This window comes from Globicephala melas, chromosome 14, assembly GCF_963455315.2.
Source record: "Globicephala melas chromosome 14, mGloMel1.2, whole genome shotgun sequence".
Classification (NCBI taxonomy): Eukaryota; Metazoa; Chordata; class Mammalia; order Artiodactyla; family Delphinidae; genus Globicephala; species Globicephala melas.
The window spans coordinates 22,076,555-22,104,012 of record NC_083327.1 but is presented as its reverse complement, the minus strand read 5'-3'; the positions used below and the strand labels follow the sequence as shown (position 1 = coordinate 22,104,012).

General features: G+C 40.3%; 1 protein-coding gene across 1 annotated transcript; it reads left to right on the top strand.

Annotated features, from left to right (window-relative positions):
- On the top strand, nucleotides 1-26,367 carry UBE2J1 (ubiquitin conjugating enzyme E2 J1). Its single transcript, XM_030859493.3, has 8 exons — nucleotides 1-571; nucleotides 8,777-8,850; nucleotides 10,253-10,384; nucleotides 12,543-12,627; nucleotides 12,910-13,015; nucleotides 15,626-15,755; nucleotides 16,987-17,106; nucleotides 23,425-26,367. The coding sequence occupies exons 1-8, from the start codon at nucleotides 541-543 to the stop codon at nucleotides 23,701-23,703; spliced, it is 957 nt and encodes a 318-aa protein (XP_030715353.2). The 5' UTR covers nucleotides 1-540; the 3' UTR covers nucleotides 23,704-26,367.
- Nucleotides 26,368-27,458: the final 1,091 nt, after the last annotated feature.

The window sequence follows — 27,458 nt, the reverse complement described above, 5'->3', positions numbered from 1 at the left end:
GGTTGGCCTCCGGGCGGCCCTGGGTGAGAGGAAGACGACCTGGGCGCTGCTCGCTCTTTCAGATCTCGGAGCGGGCTTCCCGGGGCCGGCGAAGTGGCCCACGGCCGCGCCGCCCTCCCGCCACGAAGCGACTGCCACGTCAGGACAACTTCACAAAACCGGGGAGAGGGCGGGTGACGCAGGCAGGGCAGCCGCGGCAGCGTTGGACCCGCGGCCAGACGAGGACGCTGACCTCCAGCCCGGGCCCCCGCTTCAGCGACACCCGGGCCGGCGCCGGCGCCTGCCCAGCCCTCAGGGAGGCGGGGGAGCAGCGGAGGAGGCGGCGCTACCGCGGAGCCCGCGCCACTGCGGAGCCCGCGCCTCGCCCGTGCCTTCCCGCCCCGCCTGCAGTCCTGGCCAGGGCTGGGCGGCGTCCCCGGAGGTTCCTGGGCCAGGTCCGGTCGGTCCGAGCCGCGCTGAGACCCGGGCGGCAGCGGCGCGGAGAGGTGGCGGCATCGGCGGCGGCGAGCCGGGAGGCCGGAGCCGGGACAGCGACCCGCCATGGAGACCCGCTACAACCTGAAGAGTCCGGGTGAGCGGGGCTGCAGGCTGGGCGCGGTGCCGCACTGTGGGCGGGAGGGAGGAGTGACCCCGTACTCCAGGGCCCCGCGCCGTCGTCCCCTCGCGTCGGCCGCCGCTCGCGGCCCCGCTCCCGGTTTCGCGCTCTACGCGAGCCCGCCGCCTGCCGGGCTGGTGCAGGCCGCGCAGCAGGGCTGCCGAGCGGGCACCAAACCTGGGGACTCCCCTCGGCACCGCGACTGCCCTGCCCTCATTTTCGTCGCGTAGAGCTGGGTTATCAACTCATCCCCGAGCACAGGTGTAAAGGTGATGGCTCTGGGTAATAGTGATCATCAGCCCCTCGCCCTACCTGCGCCTTGAACACCGTCGTTAGCCCTTCTCCGTCACCGCCACCGGACTTTTATTAGCTGCTTGACCCACTCGCATTTGAGGATTTAGTTTAAACATTCTGTTTGCAGCATTTGGGGCGAATAGAATTACAGACATAAAGGAAATGTTCTGGACCATACCAGTTAACCAAAAAGCTACGAAAACTAGTTGAGCCGTGTACTTTAGAGCTAACCATGATTTTTGCCATACTGACTAGTATGATGTATGTCTATGTTCAGTCATAGAAACTTCTCTTTCTGTATTTAATGCCCGTGCTTCAGTCACAGAAGCAGCCAAACGATCCTAGCCTCAAATTCTTTTCTGATGTATCATAAAGATGCACGAAAAGTAAGCGGCTCTCTCAGATTAAGACAGGCTTGAAATGAATCTTTGTGTTCTATAAATGGTATTCGAGCTGTACCTTGATAAATTTGTTAGGAGGGAGAAGCTCCACACTTTAGCTCTAAATGATAATCCTAGGATGTTAGTGATGGTTTGACCAACCCTTGCTAGTTCTTTTTTTCCTTCCAAAGAAGCAGTTTCTCAGTAAGAATCAGCAAGATTAGCATGCTCGTGGAAAGAGCTAATTGTGGATCCTTGATTTTTTAAAATAACTTAAAAACGTACAAAGAATCCAGAAAAGCCTGAGGATAGTGATTGAACAGAGCTTTGTTAACCAGAGTGCTGTCAGGCTAAGACACGTTCTTAGGTAACTAAGTTTACAGAATTGGTCATAACATTTGGGGAGGCAAAGACTTTTAAAAAAATCTGGCAAAGGCCATGGGCTCTCCAAGAAATACATTTATAGGATTCAATTTCAGTGGATTCACAATCCCTGCCCCCAGCCCATCTCCTAAGAACACCAGGAAAAAAAAAAAAAAAAGGAGATCAAAGAGAAAGAGGGAAAGAAAAGCTTAGTTTTAAGATTAGATGGTAGAATGACTAGATTGTTAAGATTGTGCTAGACTTTAATAAACTATGTAGGTAAAATGTAGGGTGACTCCTTGGTCACATGGTATCAAGTTCCTTGAGACAGCTGAGGTACTTAGTGGGATGTCCAGAGAATAATGAAAATGTACAATTGTACAATAGTGCAATTTGGAATGGAGGATTGGTAGGTCCCAAGAGATTGTTGTCAGAGGACCTTGCTCAGTTTTGTTAGGTTATCATACCTGAGATTGTGGTAAGCATTTAAAATTCTCCAGAATGTTGTATGTTTCTATACTATATGACCTACTTGTCATCTGGCCGAACTTGGGTAGACATGTTTCTACTGTGTAATAAATTGCTTCCTCTTTTTGGTTTCATTTCCTCAAAGGTAGTGCTGCTGTTCTAAAAATGAAAAAAAATTTTTAAACCTTTTTTGGTCATTGTACAGATTATTTAGAGTTCATGGAAAAGGTAAATTAGATGAGATATGGGACTTATTGAATAAGTTCAGGAGGCATAGTGCATATGTTTCCTTCCTTTGTTTTATTGTCTTGTAACATTTTGTAGGGTAATGCATGTGTGAAAGGAAGTGTTTAAAAACACTGCACAGTGTAAGAGATATAACACTTTTTCTCTCTATCTGATGTGGAGCTGTCTTAGAGGTATGGATGGGGCAATTAAGTTAAGACAGTACAAATAACTGGTTAAAGGCCAGTGTGTTAGCATATGGATAGTAAATTTGTTCATTTTATAGATGGGAAAACATTTTTTTAAATATCTTTATTGGAGTATAATTGCTTTACAATGGAGAACATATTTTTTTACAATCTTTCTGGAATGGACCTCTGGCTGTGTGCAGAGCTCTGTGTGGAACCACTTCATAAGCCTCTGGCTAGCGTATCAGTACTTGCCTCTGCATCAGACTCCCTGATCTCTTTTTGGGTCTGTTCTGGCCAAAGTCGCAGGATATCAGAGTACGAAGTAGGGAGACATATGTGTAATGAACCTCCTGTGGCAGATTTCTTTGGAAGAGCCCTATGGGTTGCGTTCAGCAGGTGATTGGCAGGCATATAAGAGATTGGTGTAAAGGGACCTACTACCTCCCTCAGAAACCTAGCAGTTATTCTATCCATGCCCAGATGTCTACTGCCCCTTCACACTAATCATTCTCAAGCTTTAATGTCCAATTTAAACCCTTCTCCTAGGCTGTAGATACATAGAACTTACTGGTGATTTAACATCTTTACCCGAATTTCCCACAGACCAAAAAAATCTCTCCTAGGTATAAAAACCCAAAACCAAACTAATCAGTTTTCTCTCCTCCCCCAAGCTTGCTCCTCACCCTAATATTCCTAACCCAGGGTTTGACAGCCACCCAGAAATCCACTGGCGTCGTCTTTGATCTCTTGGTCTACTCCTTTACTCCACGCTCTACCCTGAAACACACACAAATGCATGCATTTTCACGCAGGTGCCAATACACACAGTCACATATATCTAATCCTTCGCTGTTGTCACCAGATCAATTAAAACAAAACAAAAACTGATTAGGTCACTCCTCAAATTGAAAACATTTCAGTAGCTTCCTGATAGCTGTGGATTAAGTTCAAAGTAAACTGTTTAGCTTGCCCTCCTCACCAGCCTCGTCTCCTATCACTTCTGTGCTCCTTTGCATTTTTACCATCTACCCATTTTGCCTGAGTGATTCTCCAGATGGAGCAGCTCTTCTCACCTATATGCCTTGGTCCCTGTTGGAACCTCTGCTTGGAATGCCTTCCCTTTTATCCATTTGAACTTCCTATTAATTCTTCAAGCTTCTTTAAGGTTCTGCCTTGTCCAGCTCCCATAGGCAGACTAAGGTAGTCCCTATATTTGTGCATACTTGGTCAATATTTGTGTTGTAATTGTTTTCATGTCTTTCTCTCTCACTACAAGCTTTTTGAAGACAAGAAGCAGGTCTTAGTCATTCTTCTATCTCCATGGCTCAGATATTTAAATTGAATGGATACTTTTGCAGGGTCTTTGTGGGCAGAAACATGAGTCCTTAAGTATTTGCTTAAGTGCCTTCACTATGAGAGCAGGAAGATGTGGTTGGGGAGCATGACGTTGGATTCACATCCTCGATAACCTGGAGATGGATGATATCAAGATATTCATTGATACTTTCCAAGAGAGACAGATGCATGAGAGACAGTGACGTGTAAAAGACCCCTTTAGCTGGAGCTTTGTCTCAAAGCCCAGTGAGCTACCTGGGCATGTGAAGAGCGCTAATGGGAGGCCCTTAGAGCCTAGAGTTTGGATCCAGAGTGATCATGTGGCCTCCATGAAAAGGAAGAATGAGGGCAGGCATGCAGGCGCTCCCCACCCTCCTTCTCTTTCCTGGCACATCTTGTCTTACCATGGTTGGAGAGTTCCACTGATAACCTTGCAAAGAGATAAGAGAGGAGCTGGAGTGGAAGAAGTTTCCTCACTATCCGTGTGGTAGCAAGAGATGGAGTATCAGGAGAGGCAGACTATGCTCTAGCCCTAGTTTCCAGGTGGTACTTTGAATCTTGACTATTCCATAGCAGTGATATTTCTTTTGGGGAGCTAGGGAGCCATGTCATGTGGCCAACTACATATACTTATGGCCTGGATTTGAACCAGGGAGAATCATTGAGAGGGCCTTAAATCTCAGTCCATTTCTGACCTGGGGAAGAGGAAGGGGTGAAAAGGAAAGAATTATGTGACAAAATTATTGACTTTCATTTGACAGATATGAACATTGAGGCAGAATAAGATTATAAGTGACTTGTTCAAGGATTTAGAGCTACAAAATATCAGAGCCATATTTTTTAAAATTTATTTATTTATTTATTTTTGGCTGCATTGGGTCTTCATTGCTACGAGTGGGCTTTCTTTAGTTGCAGCACGCAGGCTTCTCATTGTCGTGGCTTCTCTTGTTGTGGAGCACGGGCTCTAGGTGCACAGGCTTTGGTAGTTGTGGCACGTGGGCTCAGTAGTTGTGGCTTGCAGGCTCTAGAGCACGGGCTCAGTAGTTGTGGCTTGCGGGCTCTAGAGCACAGGCTCAGTAGTTGTGGCGCACGGGCTTAGTTGCACTGCGGCATGTGGGATCTTCCCAGACCAGGAGTTGAACCTGTGTCCCCTGCATTGGCAGGTGGATTCTTAACCACTGTGCCACCAGGGAAGTCCCCAGAGCCAGAATTTTAATGCAGGTCTAATTCCAGAGTCCACGTTCTTTTTCACAAAGGTGTTCATAGTATATGTTGTTTCAGAAAAAATAGATTATAAAAACACTAGAATAATCTTACGTTCTGTTTGGCTTTGTACTTTGTCTCTCACATGGTATGTGCCTGTGTGGCCCGTGGACTAATAAAATCAACTTGTGTAGTGGTTGAGCCAATGATTGTTCCTTTAAATTCTTTCCTGTAGCAATTCCGACCCTTTCATACATCTCTCATAATATCCGTTGGGTGTTTATTTTCCTCTGTTGAACGGAGCTGAGTGACGAAGAGGCAGAGAAAATGTGGTAATGTTATGGAATGGCATAAAATCTGACCTCTTCTGCTTAATCATTTTGCAGCCTGCTGATGAGGGATAAAGGAAAAACAGTCTTCCTGGCATCTTTGATTGCTGACAGCAGTAATCAAGTTAAACTAATTAACTTCATAACAACTTCCATGATTTTATTTATATCTAATTATATTCTTAGTGATATTTTTACACGGCTCTAAAACAGGGGCTTTCAGTTCTTTTTCCGTGGGCCCCTTAGGTAGAATGGGCGGATGGGGGTAAATAGCCTGAAGGCCCTTCCATGCTGGCTCTGCTGTTATCTTTTACCTATTGAGGTTCTCCTTAAACTTTTCTTTGAACAAAGGATTTTATCTCATTATCAAATAAATTTGAGAACCACTGCTTTTTTTTTTTTTTGCGGTACGCGGCCCTCTCACTGTTGTGGTCTCTCCCGTTGCGGAGCACAGGCTCCGGACGTGCAGGCTCAGCGGCCATGGCTCACGGGCCCAGCTGCTCCGCGGCATGTGGGATCCTCCCAGACTGGGGCACGAACGCGTGTCCCCTGCATCGGCAGGCGGACTCTCAACCACTGCGCTACCAGGGAAGCCCCCTGCTTTTTTTTTTTTTGACCACGCTGTGCGGCTTGCAGGATCTTAGCTCCCTGAAGCCGTGCCCACTGCAGTGGAAGCACGGAGTCCTAACCACTGGATCTCCAGGAAAGTCCCCAAAACCACTGCATTTTAATCAGATCCTTGGAAAGAGTTTTGTTGGGGGGAAGATAGTAAAATTCATTTCAGCTAATATTTGAGTGCTTACTGTGTGCTAAGCCTTGAGGAGACTGCAGTGAAGTAAATGTTGTTGAGCAGGAAGGACAGGTGTTAATCACAAGTGAGATGAACTTTATGAAAGAAAAATTACAGGGTGTTAAGAGGACTTAGAGCAAGGGGACTCAAGCCAGTATCCAGGGCAGTGGTTTCCAAACGAAATAACTTAGAGAGCATTCCTGCGCTCCACTCTCCTGCCAGGACTCCTCAAGGATTTTTATTTGTCCAAATGGAAATCTCTAGTCGCTCCTCTGAGAGTGGACAAAGGAAGGTGTCAGGGAGACCTTGCTGAGTAAATTTCATAAAGGTCTGGTGGGAGCCAGACTCAATGATGAAGTGGGGGAAGGGAGGAGGAACAGCAGTGCAAGCTGAGGAATTGCTATGTAGGAAGGAAGGTCTGAAGTAGAGAGAAGGTGAACTGTGTGCGAAGAATTGAACAAAGCCTAGTTAGTGTCTGGAACTTGGCGGGAGATCGTGTCTCAGTATATATGTGCGTGTTTCTAATATAGCATTCATTTATCATGCTGATTTGTATTGACTCCTCCCCCCAGCCTATAAGCTCCTTGATAACAGACGCTATATTTTATTTTGGTTGTAGCTATAGCATCTAGTATGAACTTAATGAATATTTGCTGATCAGATGAACAAATTCTCTGCGTCAGAGATGGAAAAGAATATTAATAGTTATGGAATAGGGTAGTGACTTTAGAGTTTTTTTCCAGCTTAGGAACCCTTGATTAAAATGAAATTTTATGCAAAAAGTCCTGACACATACCGAACTGTTTGGTTGTAGTGTGTGAGAGTTGCTTCTCAGTTAACCTCTACCCGTAACGTTCCAACCTGTGCCACCACAAATTTACTTTTATTGTTTCCTCTGCTTATTCATACCGAGCTGGGTAATTCCTACTGTCTTTCTTTTGGATGTCAGTACCTGACCCCTTTTCTCTTCTGTCTGCTCTCAGGTTAGGTGCCCACCTGGTGCACACCTCTCTCATAGCATGTATTGAACTGTGTCCGTTGGTTCTCAAGCAGAGTTTTGTAGAGCCTTGGGCCATCTGGTGTTTCCGTGGCTTTGCTCTCCTGCATCCTATACCAGTATCCTGACATTTTTTTAGCACCTAAACCTTGAGGGCGAGGGGGCTGGAATCAAAGGATTGACCTTTGTGAACCAATAGGGGAGGAAAGAGGGTACAGATACACATAGGATTGTAAACTGTCATAAGCTATTAATAGTCATTGATCACGGGGCTAAAAGTCTGTGCCATTAACTGAAAGAGGCGGAAGAGAATTGAGAGTAAATAGGTGTGAGATAGTCCAAGTTGGAGGGGGTTGGGTGGAGGCTTCCTGGAGAAATGTAGGAACACAGGGTGGCATTGTGTCCCAGTGGAGATTGTTGTTAATAACTCTATAATGGCATCAATGTGCCCGTCTCTGACTTTTTAAACCCCCTTCAGTAATACTCAGCTGTTTGGGTATAGACTCCAGATAAAAAGATGGTTGGGGGACTTCCCTGGTAGCGCAGTGGTAAAGAATCCTCCTTCCAATTCAGGGGACACGGGTTTGATCCCTGGTCGGGCAACTAAGATGCCACAGCCGGTGGGACAGCTAAGCCCGTGGGCCACATCTACTGAGCTCCCTCTCAACGAGAGTCTGCGCGTGGCAAACTACAGAGCCCACGTGCCCTGGAGCCCGTGCGCCACAACGAAGAGCCTGTGTGTGGCCACTAAGACCCGACACAGACAAAAAAAAAACAAGCCATAAATAAAATAAATATTAAAAAGAAAAAGAAGATGGTTGAGTTGGCTCAGTTAGAATTAAATTTTGTCAGGGGAACATGAAAGAGGAACTCCTAAGAGCCAAAAGTGTGGATGAAGAGGGAAGTGAATATAGGTATAGGTGGGGTGAAGAATGTTATGGCGTCAGTGGATTGGAGGTTTTAATTAAGCCGAAGAATCATTTCAAAAAGGAATTCAGCTAGGGCTATAGAGATTCATTGACCTCTGGGGACAATGCCATTAAGTTAATGCAAGATAGTGGGTAGAAAGTCCCACGAGGTTGAGGATATAGGGGTTTACTGTTCATGAGCATAAGTTCCAGAGGCCACGTTTTTGTTAAACATTTTAACAAGGTAGAGTTGGACTGCCTGTGTTGGAATCCTAGCTCTGTCATTTATCAGCTGTGTGACCTTGGACGTGTTATATAATTTCTCCATGTCTCAGTTTCTTCATCTGGAAAATGGGGTTAAAAATCGCACCTATCTCATAGAGTTGTTTTGAGGATTACATGAATTAATATTTGAGTGCTACCCTATAGGAAGTATATATAAGTACTTACTAAATAAAAATAGTGACTTTATGAGACTTCCCTATATATAATTTAACGTGTAACTCTTCTAGTGCCTAGCTACCATTTCCTCCCCACCATTATTACTGTTATCCCATAATTAAATGATATGCTCTGTTGAACAAGTCCTCTACACATTTTTTGTTGAAGTAGGAACTTCTTCATTAGGTTTGTAAATCTGTGCTAATCACTTAGAAAAGTAAATTGTAAATGTCTCTATCTTGTGAATTTTATTTTAGCCGTTAAACGTTTAATGAAAGAAGCAGCAGAATTGAAAGATCCAACAGATCATTATCATGCACAGCCTTTAGAGGTTAGTTTCTATCTCTGTCTTCTACATATGTATTTTAATACTTTAATATTTTAAATAAGTTTCTTAAAATTATTTTTTCATTGCTTTGAGTCATTACAAATGTGTTTGATATGCTTTATTGATATATTTTATTCCCTATAGTTCCTGAGTTTTTTGGGTTTTTTTTTTTACTTTTTTTTAACCATTAAAAAAAATTGAAGTATAGTTAATTTACAATGTGTTAGTTTCAGGTGTACACTGAGTATTTCTATTAGCCATTCAGAATCAGACATTTTAGAAGAAGCAGATTTCTGGTCTCTATAAAGTGGGCCTCAGATACTAAATTAATTTTAGGTCTTCCCTCAGGAGGGAAAGTGGAAAGAACTCCAGACTCTACAGGTGGAAGACTTAGCCCCTTGAGGGGTCTCTACAGCTAGTCTGGGCTTTTTGTACGAACATCTCTACCTCTCTTCAGTCTTCCCACCTGTGAAAGGAGGGTATTTAAATGTGCCCAATCTGGTTTTCATGGTAATAGTGAGAATAAGATGTGATAATATGTGCAAGCATTTTGCAAACTATGAAGTACGTGGTTAACTGTAAGATGATGTTAACAGCCTATGTGTTAATATTACTGACCACTTACTAAAGAGCTTTTAGGCATCTATGAGGGATAATTTTTAAAGGTTTGCTAAAACAATCTAAATTTATAGTAAATTATTTGATTATATAAATAATAATTATCACTAATTAGGATATAAGGATTAATTTACAGTTTAATTAAGTCTATAATCTTTTTTTAGATCAAATGATTTTTTAACTAATTAATTAATTAGATCTCCATCCAGAAAACAATCAGGCATGAACTCAAAATAAATATCTTTTCAGACATACCTGAACACAAACTTTCTTCCTTGTGTTCCTTTCAGAGGCACATAGTTGACAGTAAACCACATCAAAATAATGCAAAAACCAAAAAAACAAACAACAACAAATAAATACAGAGGAAGATTGAGATTCCAGTAAACCTAGAAGACCCTCAAGTGACAAATTTTGGAATGTGTCAAGAAAGCAATTAGTCCAGATTAAAACTTCAGGGCTCCAGAAGAGATTTTCAGAGAAAATAAATGGAGCTAAAGTAATAGGAAATATGTAAATCTATAATCTTATTTATGAATATATAACAACGCTCAGATGTTTTAAAATGCATTTGTTTAAAAACATTTTAGCTCTTATGGGACATGAAAACTGGATTTAATAGCTTTTATTTATAACTTTTGTACTTGAGACATTGTGTGCATTAGAAACTGTTCTAGCAGTATTATAAAACGTTAATTTTTTGCACCCATGTTTCTAATACTCACTGATAAAAAAAATCCAACTTTTTAATGTTCTTGATTCCTTGTTGGTTGTTGTTTTTGTCCAGGATAACCTTTTTGAGTGGCACTTCACAGTTAGAGGGCCCCCAGATTCAGATTTTGATGGAGGAGTTTATCATGGACGAATAGTACTGCCACCAGAGTATCCCATGAAACCACCAAGCATTATTCTCCTAACGGTAAGAATTCTTGACTTTTTGGAATGCTTCTGGTGTAACTCTTCCCGGTGGCTGTAAAGTGTGTATGCATACTCATTTTCATTAAGAAATAAAGTGGACCATTATTATTATAACTTTGCTTTTGGAGACCAGACCTTGGACTGTATTTTTTTCTGGAAAAAAATTCCTAGGAAGTTGAAGCATCTGAGAAGTACTCATGATACTAATGTGCCATAGTGTGGTTGTTAGGATTCAGTGAATTAATGTATGCAAAGTGCTAGGCTGGCACATGGTAAGTACTCAATAAAGGGTAGTTACTGTTATTGTACCTCTTAATCACGTTATCTCCTTCAGTTTCTCACGTTTCTTATGCTTTGTTCTTGAGTTTCCTCATCTTTACGTGCAGCTCTTAGAATAAGAACTGACACAGTCCTCAATAAATGTTAGCTATGTTATTACTATTTATTTATATCTTAGAATTTCTCTCCATCTTCACATATTTTATCTCCATGTAAAGGAAAGCTGTTGATCCAGTTTTCTCTTTGGTTTCTTGGGACGGTATTCCATCAGTAAATTCCTCTCTTAAGTGTTAAGCTTTTCTTCCTTCATTTCCTTTCGTTTATGTGTGTTTAATTATCCCCTAACCTTGAAAGAAGCAAAAATAAAACACAAAAACCTTCCCATATCTCTGCTACCACTTTAAGCTGCAGTCTTATTTTTCTCTTCTGATAACCTTCAAGGCATGCTAACTCTAGTTTAGCCTGTTGTGTTCTGGTTCCCACACATAGCACCCTGTTTAAACAGGCTTAAGATACCAGTCTCAGAGACCGGTTTGAGAAATCTCACCACCTCTTCTCAGTCTTCATCCTATTCCATCTAAGTTTAAGTTAAACATCTGATACACATGGGGTTAGCAAATGGTAAAAGAAAAGATATTCATTATCACCAAATTAATGTTGCTTTTACCTATAGTGTTTGGTGTAGTGGAAAGAGCATTAGTTTAAGAGCCAATAGGCCTGGATTCTGGCCAGTGCGGTTTCCATTACACCACGGGCAGGTTACATAATCTCTTTGAAATTCAGTTTTCTCATTTCTCAAAAGGAATGTGTATGGTAAATATAATCACACATAAAGTTCCTGGCACATAGAAGCTGCTTACTAAACACTAGGTGTTGTTGAGAATTGTTAATGCTGGCAGTAGGGCTGGAGCAGGAGGCCCTGGAGGGCCCCTTCCCTTCTTTTAGTTGCTAGATCGTGGGGAGAGCCAGGTGGTCTGAAGGGAGGGCTGGTGCGTGGGGAAACTGGTGGGGGCCAGTGGGGCAGCAGCTGTTCACCGATGATATCGTCATGTGTACTGGTTTTCAGTACTTACTCTTTCTGATTCACTTCCTCTCTTTGAAAAGTCTTCTCCAGCCTTCATTCAACAAATATTTATTAAACACGTGTCATGCACCCTGTGGGTGTGGCAGAGAATAAGTCACATTCTCTGCCCACGTGGAACTTATATTCTAACTTCATGCCTCTTTTTCCTATCCTTCCCCTCAGTATGGATAGTCTACGAGTTCAGACTACAGCTGTTTTCTCTTATTTCTATGAAATGTTTTCAACGATCACCTCTGTGAAAGTCAGGTACCAGAAATGTATTCTTCTTCTTCTGATGCCAGCATGTCTGTATTTCTGCCTGCCTGCCGAACATCATCAGTAGCTCTTCTGCCAAGACAAAACTGAAATCATTCTCTCTCGTCTTTCACTTCTGTGTTCCTGTATGAAATTGCATCATCCTTCTGAGAATCACTCCCATCTCAGAGCCTTCCTCCCCAGTATCTACTTTCTTCTCTTTTAGATCCTTCCCAGAGTCTAGCACCATACTAGGCACAGAGGAGGATATCAGGACATCTTTATATGTCAGTTATTTAGATGTCACTTGTGCAACTCAGTTTCACAAAGCTGCTACAACTTCTAAAAACAGCTTTTATTATTCATTCGGAATCCAGCAAATATTTGTGGAGTATCTGTAAGAGGACACAAATCTGTATCCCCTTGGAGGTTCCATCCTTTTAAAATTCTCTAAAAAATTATCTTTAAAAGTTCTTTATGTATAAAATATATTTATACTTTAAAGTATAAAACATTAAACACACACATGTATAACTTTTAAAATACCTTATTTATTCCTAAGGCTAATGGACGATTTGAAGTAGGCAAGAAAATCTGTTTGAGCATCTCGGGACATCATCCTGAAACTTGGCAGCCTTCATGGAGTAGTGAGTATTTAAAGCGAATATAAATCTTATATAACTTTAGTCAATTCATAATAATAATGTATAATACTCTCCTGAGGTTGAAGCTGTTTTGGATAAATAATTTGATATTATTGAATAAATAATAAAATTATTTTCCTTGTCTAGATTTTTGCGTCATTTTAATACAATCCCCTACTTGTACCTCTTCAGTGAAACCCTATGAGTCTTTTCTTTTTCTCTTTCCAGAGTAAACCCAGTTCCTTTTACAGAGCAACTTAGATTGATGTTTACTTTTTATTTCAGTAAGAACAGCATTATTAGCCATCATTGGGTTTATGCCAACAAAAGGAGAGGGAGCCATAGGTTCTCTAGATTACACACCTGAGGAAAGAAGAACCCTTGCGAAAAAGTAAGTTTTGCATTTCCTTATTTGTTACGATCTGAATACTGTTCTGGATAATGGCTACTAGGAGATAGGCTCTGTCTCTTTGTGACTCACCTTGGTTCTACAGGATCTAGTCTTAGTTTTGCTATTTCAGAAATTCAGTTGTATCAATTTCCCCAGGGGCGACCAGACTCTAAAGAATTCGTTTCATGCTATCTAGTTTTAAAAAGTAGTTGATAATATCAACCTACAATGAGCGATACCTTCTAGAAGATAGTACTGGTCATTTATCTCCACTTGGGCAGTTTTACAGATGGAAAAGAGCCAGAGTAATGATATGTATGTAGCTTTCCAAAAAAGTTTAAAAACTCCTTGAAGGCAGGGAGGGAATCCATTTTATCATCTTTGTATCTGTAGCATCTGCCACATAGCAAGTGCTCATTAAATGATCTGGAATAAAGCAAAGATTTTCTTTATCAAGTTGTAGTTTCCCAGTGGTATTGCCTTCTTGGTTTTTTTCAAGTACATTCTGTCTGTATAACCCAGATTAGTCATTAGATTCAGAGTAGCCTCTCCTTTGAGTAGTGCTAAAACTAATTCTTGATTTTTTTTTTTTTTTTTTGCGGTACGCAGGCCTCTCACTGTTGTGGCCTCTCCCGTTGTGGAGCACAGGCTCCGGATGCGCAGGCTCAGTGGCCATGGCGCACGGGCCCAGCCGCTCCGCGGCATGTGGGATCCTCCACGTCATGTGGGATCCTCCCGGACTGGGGCACGAACCCACGTCCCCTGCATTGGCAGGCGGACTCCCAACCACCGCGCCACCAGGGAAGCCCTAATTCTTGATTTTGATCATTGTCCTGTTTTGGACTTTGCTGCCTACCACCTTTCAGACCTACTATGTTAATTAAATTATAGTATATCTTACCCTAGCACAGCCCAGAATTGGCCCTCCATAGATGTTTGTTAAATCAGATAGACTTTAGCCTCGGGAAGATTTGATAGACTCCCTGTTTTATCAGCAACTTTTCTTTTTAAACCTTATTCCCAAGTTTGGTATATACCTTGCAGCTACTATTCACAAACTATAATATGTACTTGGAGTACATAGCATTTGTTTTGATTTCCTATGTCGACTTTCTATCTTGATACTTCCATCCAGTTCATTTCATGTACAAGGTAAAAAAAAAAACCAAAAAACTTTTTGTTTAGACGTCTCACTCTATATATTCTAGGTTCTTAGTCTGTGATACAGGCTTTCTAAAACATGATTTTGCATTCAACCATGGTAGCATACTGTCCTTGTGGATAAACTAATAGTAATATATTAAAAATAAACTTTCTCCTTTAAACTTCATCTGACTTCTCAGTTAAAAGTGAACACATTTTAAGGTAAATAATTTGGATACAACTGATTCTCAAAGGATATGGACAGCAATGCTACTTCTATTGAAACAAAAAACATTCATCAATAAACACTAAATTAGGGCTTCCCTGGTGGCACAGTGGTTGAGAGTCTGCCTGCCGATGCAGGGGACACGGGTTCGTGCCCCGGTCCAGGAAGATCCCACATGCCGCGCAGCGGCTGGGCCCGTGAGCCATGGCTGCTGAGCCTGCGCGTCCGGAGCCTGTGCTCCGCAACGGGAGAGGCCACAACAGTGAGAGGCCTGCGTACCGCAAAAAAACCCAAAAAAAACACTAAATTAACACAACTTTTACATATATTTTGTCTACATGAAGTTATAAATAGTATATTCTTCAAGATCTAAGACTCTTATTTTGTTGAACTAGAAGTAGGACAAAGTAGTTTTTTTAAAAGTTCAGCAATGTAACAATATATATTTGTGCATATTATACACATTTACTTCCAGTCATACAAAGAAGAAAATAAAAACATACAGAAACAAATTAATATTAGGAAATAGTCTAGTTAGCAGGCTTATTTTGAGCCTCTACTTATTATAATGAATGATGAATTTCAGTGTCTGGATTTTCCACAAGTTCTCTGATCTTTCAAGTTGTACTACTATTTTGATGAGTAGGGTTTGTGAGTTTTTCCTTGGAAATGTCTGTAAATTCTATTTTATTTTATTAAAAAAAATTTGTTTTTATTTGGTTGCACCGCACGGCTTGTGGGATCTTAGTTCCCCTACCAGGGATCAAACCCGGGCCCACAGCAGTGAAAGTGCCAAGTCTTAACCACTGGACTGCCAGGGAATTCCCGATTTGAGCTTTAAAATGAACTTTTTACATAGACTTAACATAGGCTTGTTACGTGTGATCTTGAGGACAGTGTAGTTAAACAATTTATATGTTTTGTCTTACAGATCTAAAGCTTACTTTATTTAGGCAGTATGTTAGGGAAAAAAATGAAATCTAAGCCCTAGTTTGTGTTGTTTTTAAATTTCAGATTGTTAAAATTGAGGTATAATTGACATGGGTTTTTTTAAAAAACAGTTTAACTTGTGTATTTGTCTCAGAACTATAATTATTGCCAAAATTGTCTAATTTGCACATAGATGAGTGTGATACGGAATTGTTGAGTGATCTTTTAAATTTAATCATTCAGTATTTGACTGTCTTGGATTAACTTTCAAGTATTTGATTTATACCCATCAAAAAATTACTTCTTACCAGATCACAAGATTTCTGTTGTGAGGGATGTGGCTTTGCCATGAAGGATGTCCTGTTGCCTTTAAAATCTGGAAGCGATTCAAGTCAGGCTGACCAAGAAGCCAAGGAACTGGCTAGACAAATCAGTTTCAAGGTACTCTAAATTTGTAAATAAATTCTAATTCTGTAGCCCTTTTGTTTATTGCCAACTTTTGGACAGAAAGTAAAGCAATGTAGTTCTGTCTCACTGAGATTTTTACAAATAATTTTTTCTCATTATAAAACTAATAATATATATTCACAGAAGCAGCATTATTATTATAGCATAGTAATGGTTAAAACCTAGACTCTGGTATACTGTGCCAGGGTTCAAATCTCAGCTTTGCTGCTTATTGTTAGTAGGACATCAGGCATATTACTTACATTGTACCTTTTTCTCATCTGTGAATAATAATGGTACTTGTAGGATTCTTACGAGAATTGAGTTAATGCTCATTTAAATGTATTGCATTTAGAACTGTCTCTGGTGCTTAATAAATTTTAAACTATTATTATAGAACATATAGATAAACAATAAGAAGAAAATAACAATCATGCATAATCCCATCCCCAAGAAATAGCTGTTATTAATATTTTGACATGTCTCTCATCCTTTTGCTCTGCATATAATTCCTTCTGGAATTTAATTTTTAGCTCCATCAAAAAAAGTCAACCTGCCTTAAGCAACATGCTGCCTCCTCCCTTTTCTCCCCTCTCTACATCTTGTATATCCTCCCGTGTCCAGTTCTTGGGAGAAATTTTCCCTTCTGTTTTACTGCGGTGCCTGGAAGAGGAGGTGGTTAATAAATGTTGGTTATTTTCTTCCTTCTGAGGATTCCTATTGTGCTTAACATTACTTCTCTGAAAATCTTAGGGCCAGATGTCTTTTGTACATCAGAATTTCAGATTTTAGAAATATTAAACCTATACTAACATCCATAGTGGGATCTAGGGCAGCACCCCATAATCAAATCTATTAATATCTCATCAGCAAACCTGGGAATATTTACAGTAATGTGGGATCGAGACTGTTAATAGCCTCACATGTCAGACTTTGCCTGAAAACTACAAAAAACTCTAGTTTTTAGAGCTTTTTGGAGTGGATCGTGAACCAGAAGTGTTAGTTTTGTTCCTCACCAAGTAACGGCTCCTTGAGAATAGGTATTATCTACTCTTCCTAAAATATCTAGCACAGTATTGGACACGAATGAATGCTCAGAGCTTAACTGACTAGTTGATATTAAAGTACTAATTAAAATAAATCCAGGAGAGGACTTAGTAGGTTGTGGGTTATTCTGTACATCTCCTCTTGTGACACTGCTCTTGGGTGTATCTTTTTTTTATAGGCAGAAGTCAGTTCATCTGGAAAGACTATCACTGAGTCGGACTTAAACCACTCTTTTTCACTAAACGATTTACAGGATGATATACCTACAACATTCCAGGGTGCTACAGCAAGTACATCGGTATGGCTCTTGTCTTTTATATCTATATCTATATCTATACCACTGTCATTATTTGCAGTAGAAGAGGCGATATCTAGATGAAATATCTGAATATTTTGGTCCTCCTAACAGTTGGGTTCTAGCCTAGCTCTCCCTCTAGTGAATTATAGTATCTTGTTTTTTTTTGTTGTTGTTGTTTTTTGCGGTACGCGGGCCTCTCACTGTTGTGGCCTCTCCCGTTGCGGAGCAACAGGCTCCGGACGCGCAGGCTCAGCGGCCATGGCTCACGGGCCCAGCCGCTCTGCGGCATGTGGATCTTCCCGGACCGGGGCACGAACCCATGTCCCCTGCATTGGCAGGCGGACTCTCAACCACTGCGCCACCAGGGAAGCCCGAATTATAGTATCTTAAGCAAGTTATTCATATCTTCTGAGCCTTCTTTTTTGTTAAATGGGGCTGGACTAAACAAATTTTAGGTCCTATTGTCCTTCCAGAATTCTATGACTTTCCTGAAAAGTTAGTTTCAATATAGTGCTAGACTCTGAATGAAACAAAATATGCATACATTAGCTGCTTTCTAAATAGGCACTCTATCTCTGGAAGGTTTGTTAAGCCGCATTAAGGCACTGACTTAAAGGCATTAAGGCAGTGACTTAAAGGCCTGGAGTCAAAGATTTGCCTTAGACCATCTCTGTCCAGTACAGTAGCCACTAGCCACATGTGACTATCTAAATTTGTATTTACCTTATTCAGAATGAAACTAAATTAAAAATTCAGTTCCTTAGTCACACTGGCTACATTTCAAGTATTCAAGAGCCACATGTGGCTAGTGGCTACTGTCTTAGACAGCATAGATACGGAACATTATCATCTCAGAAAGTTCTGTTGGACGGTGCTCCCTTGTACATAGTAAGTGTCTAATAAATAATTATTGAATGAAAGATTCCACGGATGCTGTGGGTCTTATTAGTTGTGCCCTGACCTATTGTCTAAACATTAGCGGGCTTTGGTCGTTGGAGAGAGTGATTAAGAAACTGTGACTGGACTGTTGCTAAATAATTAAGATTATGGGGGAAAACACTGACTTTCCTTTCTTTTTTTAAATTTTTTAATAAATTTATTTATTTATTTTTGGCTGCATTGGGTCTTCATTGCTGTGCATGGGCTTTCTCTAGTTGTGGTGAGCAGACACTACTCTTCCTTGCGGTGTACGGGTTTCTCTTGTTGTGGAGCACGGACTCTAGGCATGTGGGCTTCAGTAGTTGTGGCACACGGGCTCAGTAGTTGTGGCTCACGGGCTCTAGAGCGCGGGCTCAGTAGTTGTGGCGCATGGACGTAGTTGCTCTGCAGCATGTGGGATCTTCCTGGAGCAGGGCTCGAACCCGTGTCCCCTGTGTTGGCAGGCGGATTCTTAACCACTGCACCACCAGGGAAGTCCCTCCTTCCTATATATAAGAGAGGAACTGTTTTTCGTAACAGATTGTTTGGTTGAGTAGCCACATCTTTCCCCCCTGTCCAGTTTATAGAGGATTTTAAAGGGTCAGGAAAATTGAAATAGAAGCTGGGCAAATACAGATTTTCCTTTTACTCAGGAATACTTATTATAAAGTGGGACTGAGTGATCTTCTCCCATTCAGAGAGTGAGATGGGCAGAAAGAAGTGGATTGGAGAAAGCAGGGGAGAGGGTGCTCTAAAGGAAGTTTTTGGGGGACTGGAGATGGAAGTATAAGAAAAAAGTGCATGCTAAGAGTTAAATCATTTTTGTGTTGCCTATGTAATTTCATGAATTACAGAGAGATATAGTGAATTAATTTTAGTCAGTAAATGTTTTAGCTTGCAGTATTTTAAAAAAATTCAGGGCTTCCCTGGTGGCGCAGTGGTTGAGAGTCTGCCTGCCGATGCAGGGGGTGCGGGTTCGTGCCCCGGTCTGGGAGGATCCCACATGCCGCGGAGCGGCTGGGCCCGTGAGCCATGGCCGCTGAGCCTGCGCGTCCGGAGCCTGTGCTCCGCGACGGGAGAGGCCACGACAGTGAGAGGCCCGCGTACCGCAAAAAAAAAAAAAATTCAGATTACTTTTCACCTTTAGAATTCTAATCATTATTTATTTATTGGCTGCGTTGGGTCTTCCGTTGCTGTGCGTGGGCTTTCTCTAGTTGCGGCGAGCGGGGGCTACTCTGTTGCGGCAAGCGGGGGCTACTCGTCGTTTCGGTGTGAGGGCTTCTCATTGCAGTGGCTTCTCTTGCTGTGGAGCACAGGCTCTAGGCATGCAGGCTTCAGTAGTTGTGGCACGTAGGCTTAGTAGTTGTGGCTCGCAGGCTCTAGAGCGCAGGCTTAGTAGTTGTGGCACACGGGCTTAGTTGCTCTGCGGCATGTGGGATCTTCCTGGACCAGGGCTCGAACCCGTGTCCTCTGCATTGGCAGGCGGATTCTTAACCACTGCGCCACCAGGGAAGCCCTCTAATTTTTTTTTATATCATAAATAGTTTTTTTTTAAATAGAACCATCCTATTACAGACAGGAGGAGGGTAGTAATCATTTTTCACCTATAAGGACAGTCTCCTAATACTTGTGATGTATTTAAATCTGTCTTTAGTCTATTTTAAATCTATGTCAAGTCTCCTGTTGCATATTCCAATTATACTTATTCCAGTTGTAATTTATTTTATAATTAGTTATTTATTGTCTATCTCCCTTCCCAGAATGTAGGCTCCTTGAGGATCAGGGCTGTCTTTCTACTGCACGATATCCCTAGTGCTTGGCATAGTGCCTTGTATATAGTAGATGGTCAATCGGTATTTGTTGGTTGAATAAATGAATCTTAGGATTGGCACTTTAAAAAAAATACTAAAAAAATACTAGGAATACAGATAAAGAAGTCAAGAAGTTTAGTAAAAACTTCGATTGCACAAACAATAGTTTTGTTATTGCAGTAGTCTTTTCCATTTTGATTTTTTTTCTCATTTTTTCTTCCAGTTTTATTGCAATATAATTGACATACAGCACTGTATAAGTTTAAAGGTGTACAGCATAGTGATCTGACTTACACCATGAAATGATTACCACAATAAGTTTAGTGAACATCCAATATCTCAGAGATACAAAATAAATGAAAAAAGAAAAAAATATTTCTTCCTTGTGATGAGAACTCTTAGGATTTCCTCTCTTAACAACTTTCATGCATAACAAAGAGCAGTGCTCATTCTATTAATGGTATTGTACATGACATCCCTAGTACTTATTTATCTTGTAACTGGGAATTTGTACCTTCATCCATTTCCCCTACCCCCAGGCCCATGTCTCTGGTAACCCCAAGTCGGATCTCTTTTTCTATGAGTTTGTTTGTTTTGGAAGTTTAACTTACCTACAACACTACGTTAGTTTGGTGCACAGCATCGTGATTTGATATTTCTATACATTGCAAAATGATCACCACCCATTTAGATTTTAAACTACATAAAGCAGAACTCTTTTTCGTAGGTATAGGTAATTGATACCAATTCTGGTTAAAACAATAAAATTGCATACAGTTGCAAATTTAGCTCTTAACTACATTTACATACAGATTATCTCAGAGTGTGATTATATAATTTGATCACTGTGGAAGTAACTGAAACCTCATTTTGGCTGGGGATAGCTGCTTTACATGCAAGTGTAATATAAATTCACTGAGATGTTATACATCAAATCCCAGATAAGGTATGTTTTTTTAGCCTTGAGAGGGCGAGAGATTGCCCAAAGTCTAAATACAGCAGATAACATCAGGCCATCTGTTTATTTGATGCAGATTTTTTAGCTATGTAGAAATGGGAACAATACTGATGGTCGATTTATGTTTTTCCAGTCTATCAGACATTTTTCTTCTTCCCAGGGATTGAGGTTCTGAATAAGCCATTTCATTTTTTGTTAAAAAGCAAACACAAAACTCCCTCCCAGATGCTATTCTAGGTTACTATAGGAAAGCTTTTATATATAACAAGGGACTTATCTGTGACTGTGATTTTTTTATATATATTTAAATGTAATTTAATTAAATATAAACATCACATACTTTCACGTTCCCAGAAATATCACTTCATCTTAATGAAGGAAATGGAAACTATTATGACTTAAGTCTTCATTCTGTGATATGTGTGTTTGAACAAGTTTAGGCAAACAGCAGAGATTTAAAAGTCCTACCACCAAACCTCTGGCATTTTGAAAATGCTAAGGCCCACTTGATTCTCCATCTGCAGTTCAATGTGAACCACCAAAATTTAGTCCAATTAGTCCTTCAACTCCAAATAATCATACTAATAAAGTTCTGAAAAGCAGCCCTAAATAAAGTTCTGAAAAGCAGTCCTAAATAAAGTCATGACTTTTTTTGTTACCTAAATCTGGAGCCTTCAAAGGGATATATCGATAGTAATATTAATAATGACTAACATTTAATAAGCAATTGTGTATCCTAAGCACTTTATATCATTATCCTGTTTAATCTTCTCACCTACTGAACTGGATCGTATCCTTGTACAGGAGAGGGAGCTGAGTCTTAGGTTAAATGACTTGCTTAGGGTCACACATCTATGAAGTGGCGAAGCCAGCCTAGTAATGATAAGACTCCCTGTTTTAGTCAGGTATATGGGCAGGATAGTGTTCTCCCCTCAAACTAATGGAAAAAACAACATGTATAAAATCAAAGCTTTAGGATGAGTCAGTCTCTTATGCTAGTTTCTGAATTGATACTACCAGCTTGTTCTTTTATTTTCCTTAAGAACCCATTTCCCTGTAAGCCCTGAGTACTTTTGCTCTATCAGGCACTTTTGTGTGCTTGGCTGAATGGCTGGAAGAATGGGAGATTTCCCGCGGAATGTTGTAATAAGTCATTACATGACACAGTGCGGCAACATTAGACATCATAAAATGTAACAGCTTTGTGTATCTGCTCTTCAGTGAGCACCTAGCTCCTGAGCCCTGGAGTATGGAAGTCCAAGTTCATGCCCCTCTAACTCAGCATCGGCACTTTTAGTTTTAACTCAGAGTGGGTAGTTCCTTTCTGCCTCTGGGTTATGGGTCACTACATGTGAGTGCTTCCAAAGGATAGTTTTTAGAAACTCAGATTATTTAAATCTTTTAATGTTGGGGTGCTGTCAGAATTAAAATGTAATTTCTTCTGCAGGTAACTTAGATCAGCAGTTTTTCCCTATGTTTACAGTTGTTGCCAGGACAAAGCTCATTCTCTTACCTTTAAAAAAAAAAGGTATTTGAATTACATTATTAGATTCCTTTTTTTCCTAAATATTGAAAATTTCTATCATGAAAAGTATTTTCGTTCAATACTTTTTTTGTAATTACTCAATTTAAAAAGTTATTCTGAATAAAACATACATTCTTATTTTTTATTTGAAAGAATGTGTCTTGACACTATTATAATCAGCATAAAGTTGTTTTCAATATAAGAAAGACTGTTGGGTTATTAGAGGTAGAGTTAAGGTATCTATATAAATAAAGTGGAATTCATATTTTGTAGAGCTTTCTTGTCTATAGAACACATTGACGATTTTGAATCACTGGGTACCACATTGTGTTTATGCTTTGACCAAGCGTTCATTGAAACGATGGAAAGCAGTTGACATCCAGTGCTTTTCAGGGGGATACACTGAGTCTCCCCTAACCACCTCCACGTGTTTCTCAGCACATACCCAGGGCACTCTTGACAAGAGTTCATGCCTTACGTTCATAGAATAACACAGTTCAAACACACAGTAAACAGTTCTTCTAGACTTGTGTTCAATTCAGTTGACAGGGATTGTGAGAAATGATAAGCCTGGTTTGAAAACCACATCTATTTTTTATAACAATATTATTATGAAGAACATATGGTTTGAAATTATTTCCTATGTTCTGTGATTGTTGATGTAATAAGATAACACTGGGGGAAGAACACTGTTGCGAGTTGCCCTTTAGAATATAGCAAATTTTTATGTAGAAGTGGGAATCAAATTGCTTCCCTCCTTGACTCTCCTGAAAGAAGGGAGGAGGTACCCAGATGCCTAGCAGATACTGTTTGAATTGCTGCTGGAGGAGAGTACAAAGCGATCTATGGAGAATATGGGCAAACTCTGTCCTTGTCTTATTTGTTGCTGGTAAATCCCTCCTCTGCCTGGTGAGCACTCAGAATAAATTGTGTTGCTGGCTTATTCCGGGGGGTGAAGTACCAATCTCAGCATTCAGAGAATTCTTGGTAGTTTTGCCCTTAGTCATATTTAGCGCTCGGAGATTCCTCGTGCTGTTGAAGAGCCTGTATGTACGTATACAAGTGTTCTTTGCCAGTTTCAAACAAAATGTGTTAAAATTTCATAGTGTGGAGTCCAGAACACCTTAGCAGCGTCCCTTCAACAACCTGCCCAACCTGTAGCTGAGGATACCTCCATGAGCCCTCGACAGCGCCGGGCCCGGCAGCAGGGTCAGAGAAGGTCGTCTGCTTCACCAGCTGTGAGCCAGGGCCGGCCGCCAAGAGACCACCACACTGATCATGGCGGATCTGCTGTACTGATCGTCATCTTGACTTTGGCATTGGCAGCTCTTATATTCCGACGGATATATCTGGCCAATGAGTACATATTTGACTTTGAGTTATAATATTGTTTCGTGTCTTAAGAGCTGTGACTCATCTACTTCATTAAACATTCTGCATTGGGTATAATCTAAGAATTGTTTACAAAAAGATTATTTTGTATTTACCCTTCATTCCTTTTTTGATCCTTATAATTCAGTATAAATAGAGCTAGACATTCAGACTGTGTCCTGCTTAGTATAAGGGACTGGAAGTCAAAGTCCCTTGTCTCTCTGTATGACCTGCTTTATAGGGAAATAACTTATTGTTGTTTCTCATGCCTCAGCTTCTCTTTATGTAAATTTGTGATACTTTTCTGTATAGCCCTTTAAACTTTTTGGATAAAAAATGGTATTTTAAGTTCCAATGAGTATTACTAGTTACTCAATACCATTTATTGAGTACTCTGTTTCTACTTAATGTAGAATGATATAGGGATAAGAGTTGAAAAAAAAGGGAAAATAAAACTCCTCAAATAGCTTGCTTAAAATGTATTCACATGAGACATACTGGAATTGCCCATTCTGTGACTGACGTTGTGTCCTAAACATTCTTCGGTGAAAGTAAACTATTTTGGTCAAACATTTCTGAGGAAATGAGATTACATCATTATTATTGGATGTTACTTGAAGAGGGAATAATGCTTTGTAACCACTTTGATATGCTGTTATCCCCTTCTCTCCAGTTCACACACAAGATTTTAAAAGAAAGAAGGAAAACAACCCTCCGTAGAGCTTTGATTTAAGGAAGGAAGGATCCAAGCCAGGAAACTGCTTGATTTTCTTCCACAAGTTAAAGGGGAGGATCTTAAGATTGGAATGTTTGCTGTACTTTGAATTGTATATCTTTTGAGTTGTATTATATGCCTAGCTTTATAATCACTATAAATTTAATTATTCCAGGAATATCATAATATTGAGATATTTCATGTACCATTTTAATATAAAAGCTCAGGGCCCATGTAACAGTGATAGAAATTAGAACTGCCCACCTAATCAAAGCCCAAGAGATAATTTTCAGTGCAAAATCAATATATCAATATATATCCATATATTTATTGATATATTGATCAATAAATCAGTATATAACTTAGTGCTAGCTAGCTCCACAGACTCTAGTAGATAATTTTATCATCATAAATAATGCCTGGTGAGAACATATAATCACAGAAAAATGTTACCTTCAGCATGTTCAAGAGCAGCGTTGAGGGCACTCTTGAGGGTATTGTTAATGAAGATTTAATTTTTAAATACAGGCAGTCCCCAGCTTTCAAATAGGTTATGCTCTAAAAGTGCATTTGTAAGTTAATTGTTTTTTTTTGTTTGTTTTTTTACGACTCAGTGTTGTAAATCATGTTTAGGTTCTAGACAAGGCCACATTAGACAAAATCCATTAGTCCATAATGTATCTTGAATACTTAGGGGAATGGTATTTATAAAGTCCTTATGTAGCTTTAACTAACTGAAATTATGGACAAGATAGAAACAATTTGTAAAATGATTTTAAAGGCAAATTTAATTTTTACTCCTGCTCTGATAGGATTTTGGTTCTATGAACTATCAGACACAATTTGTTTTCATCTTATAGCCAGTTATGTCTGCATCTAAAATAAGAACGTATTGTATACTACTATATAATACACAGTTTTCTTAAATTTTAATAAATTGGCATTTTTAAAGTGTTTACAGATTGTTTCTCTTATATCTACAGCTGAAGTTGGTAAAGTCTAAAAGGCCCAAGGACTTTATGAAGACCTCGTATGTCAGGAAAATTATAGGTTACCATTTTATACCTTTATTGCCATGAGAAAGTACATTCTGAAGTCTTGGTTTGGAATGTAAAATATTAGAAATATTGGTTCAGTGGTCAGTGGTCTCCTAGCAAGAGGTCACTGACTCACGGGGGAAGACCAGGTAATGTTATCACCTGAGAAGAAGGAAATCCGCATTCTCTCAGCCTATCCTGAGGTTAATCGTGTGCTAGGAACAATCTTCCTCTCCATCACACTGAGCCAGCCTCGATCTATGTGATCTCGTTGCATGTTTCCGTGGTGTGTCTATACTTTAAAACTGATTAAGCCAAGAAGATTTCACGTTCTACAGATCTTCCTCTATCTGAGTTGCCTCTCTTCTTTCACCCATCAACAGCCAGGCCATCTCCTTCTTTGTGCTGTTTTTTTTTGTTTGTTTGTTTTTAAGTACCTGATACACGTATCTGAAAGTGGCATATCTTTTGCTTCTTCCCTTTCAGCTCATATTGCTACCTGAAACTCCTTAAGTTGTTGATCTGGCCCCCATTGTGGGGTTAATGAACAAAACTGGCCTTTGGAGCCATTCTTACATCCCAATAAAGGGCCTCTTCAGAAAACTATTATTTTTAAAGCCCCAGTTTAACCCCTTATTGACAGCATAAGGCCAAAACCGGACGTGTGATCTGGTAGGTAAAGGCTTAGGACTCCTTCAACCCTCAGATTTAGGTAACTCATGGCTTTTCCTTTGACCGACGTAGCACATATCAAGGTGGTTAAAATAGCATGTGCTTGAAAAGATAAATAATGTCTGTTTCACCTGCAACTGTTTAAACCAATGAAACCTTTCAGATTTTATGTATCGTGGGGCTTTTATGTAGCACTTTATATTTTCATGCTGCTTATAGTTTTATTCTACTGAAATAAATAAATTTCATCAAAATTCTCAACTACTTTTTTTAAAAAACCTTCAAAAATTGTTTATTATTTTGACTATGAAAACATAAAATTTCCTATTTCAGGAGAGTAAGAAATCGTTTTGTTCTTTTGGGCTGTGAATAAACTTTCTGGTCCTTCGAGACCTCCCATTCTTATAGAGCAGAATCAGTAAACAGGCAGACCTCACACAATTGGACGTCGTTGTTCAGAAACCTAGGCTGAAGTACTGAAAAACTTATATTGTTTTATTACTTGCAAAGAAGTATATGAAAGGTGAATGCATTTAGTGAACCTGAGTTTTAACAAAGAAAAATGTGTACGTTAACATGTGTACTCTGGGAATTCCCTGGAGGCTCAGTGGTTAGGACTCTGCGCTTTCACTGCCCAGCGCCTGGGTTCAATCCCTGGTCAGGGAACTAAGATCCTGCAAGCTGTGCGGTGCAGCCAAAAAAAAAAGTGTACTCTTAACAGGCATTGTGGGAGGCTGTAATTGCTCCAAAGCTATTTGCAGTGCCTCTTTAAAAGTTGCCTTCAGAACTAGTTTGAGCTGCTCAATAAAACCAGTGACTTTATTCATACCTGCTTTTGAGTTCTTTATGTCATTTGGTCTTATCTCCTGTTCATCGTACCTCCTTGAATATTCTCTTGCATTTTTCCACTTCTCTTCATGCTCACTGCCACTGCCCTAATTAGCCATCATCTCTCAACTAGTGCAATTATCTCTAACAAGTCTCCATTCCTGCCCCACTCTGCACACTGCAGCTGGAGTCTTCTCCAGTGCGTGGTACAGATCTGATCCCGTCTCTCCCATTGCTCTTAAAATAGGCCTGAACCCTTGATGTAGGACACAAGGCTGTGTGTGACCAGAGTCCCACCTAGCTCTGGCCTAATCTGGCTGCAGATGCTTACTGGGGCCTTTCCACAGCTCTTCACTTGATCCTCTGTCCTGAGAAATAAACAAATGTTAAAGTTATACACCCACTGCCTCATACCACATGCAAAATTAACCCAAAATGGATCTGAAACCTTAATGTCAGGGCAAAAACTCTTAGAAGAAAACATTGTCAATTTTTGTGGCCATGGGTTCAGCAGTGG

What these genes read in the sequence shown, in the direction of transcription:
- UBE2J1 (XM_030859493.3), top strand. Translation starts at nt 541, where the DNA reads ATGGAGACCCGCTACAACCTGAAGAGTCCGG. An exon ending in CAAGCATTATTCTCCTAACG is followed by an intron (nt 10,385 to 12,542) that starts GTAAGAATTCTT and finishes TTTATTCCTAAG; the next exon opens with GCTAATGGACGATTTGAAGT. An exon ending in GTGCTACAGCAAGTACATCG is followed by an intron (nt 17,107 to 23,424) that starts GTATGGCTCTTG and finishes AAAATTTCATAG; the next exon opens with TGTGGAGTCCAGAACACCTT.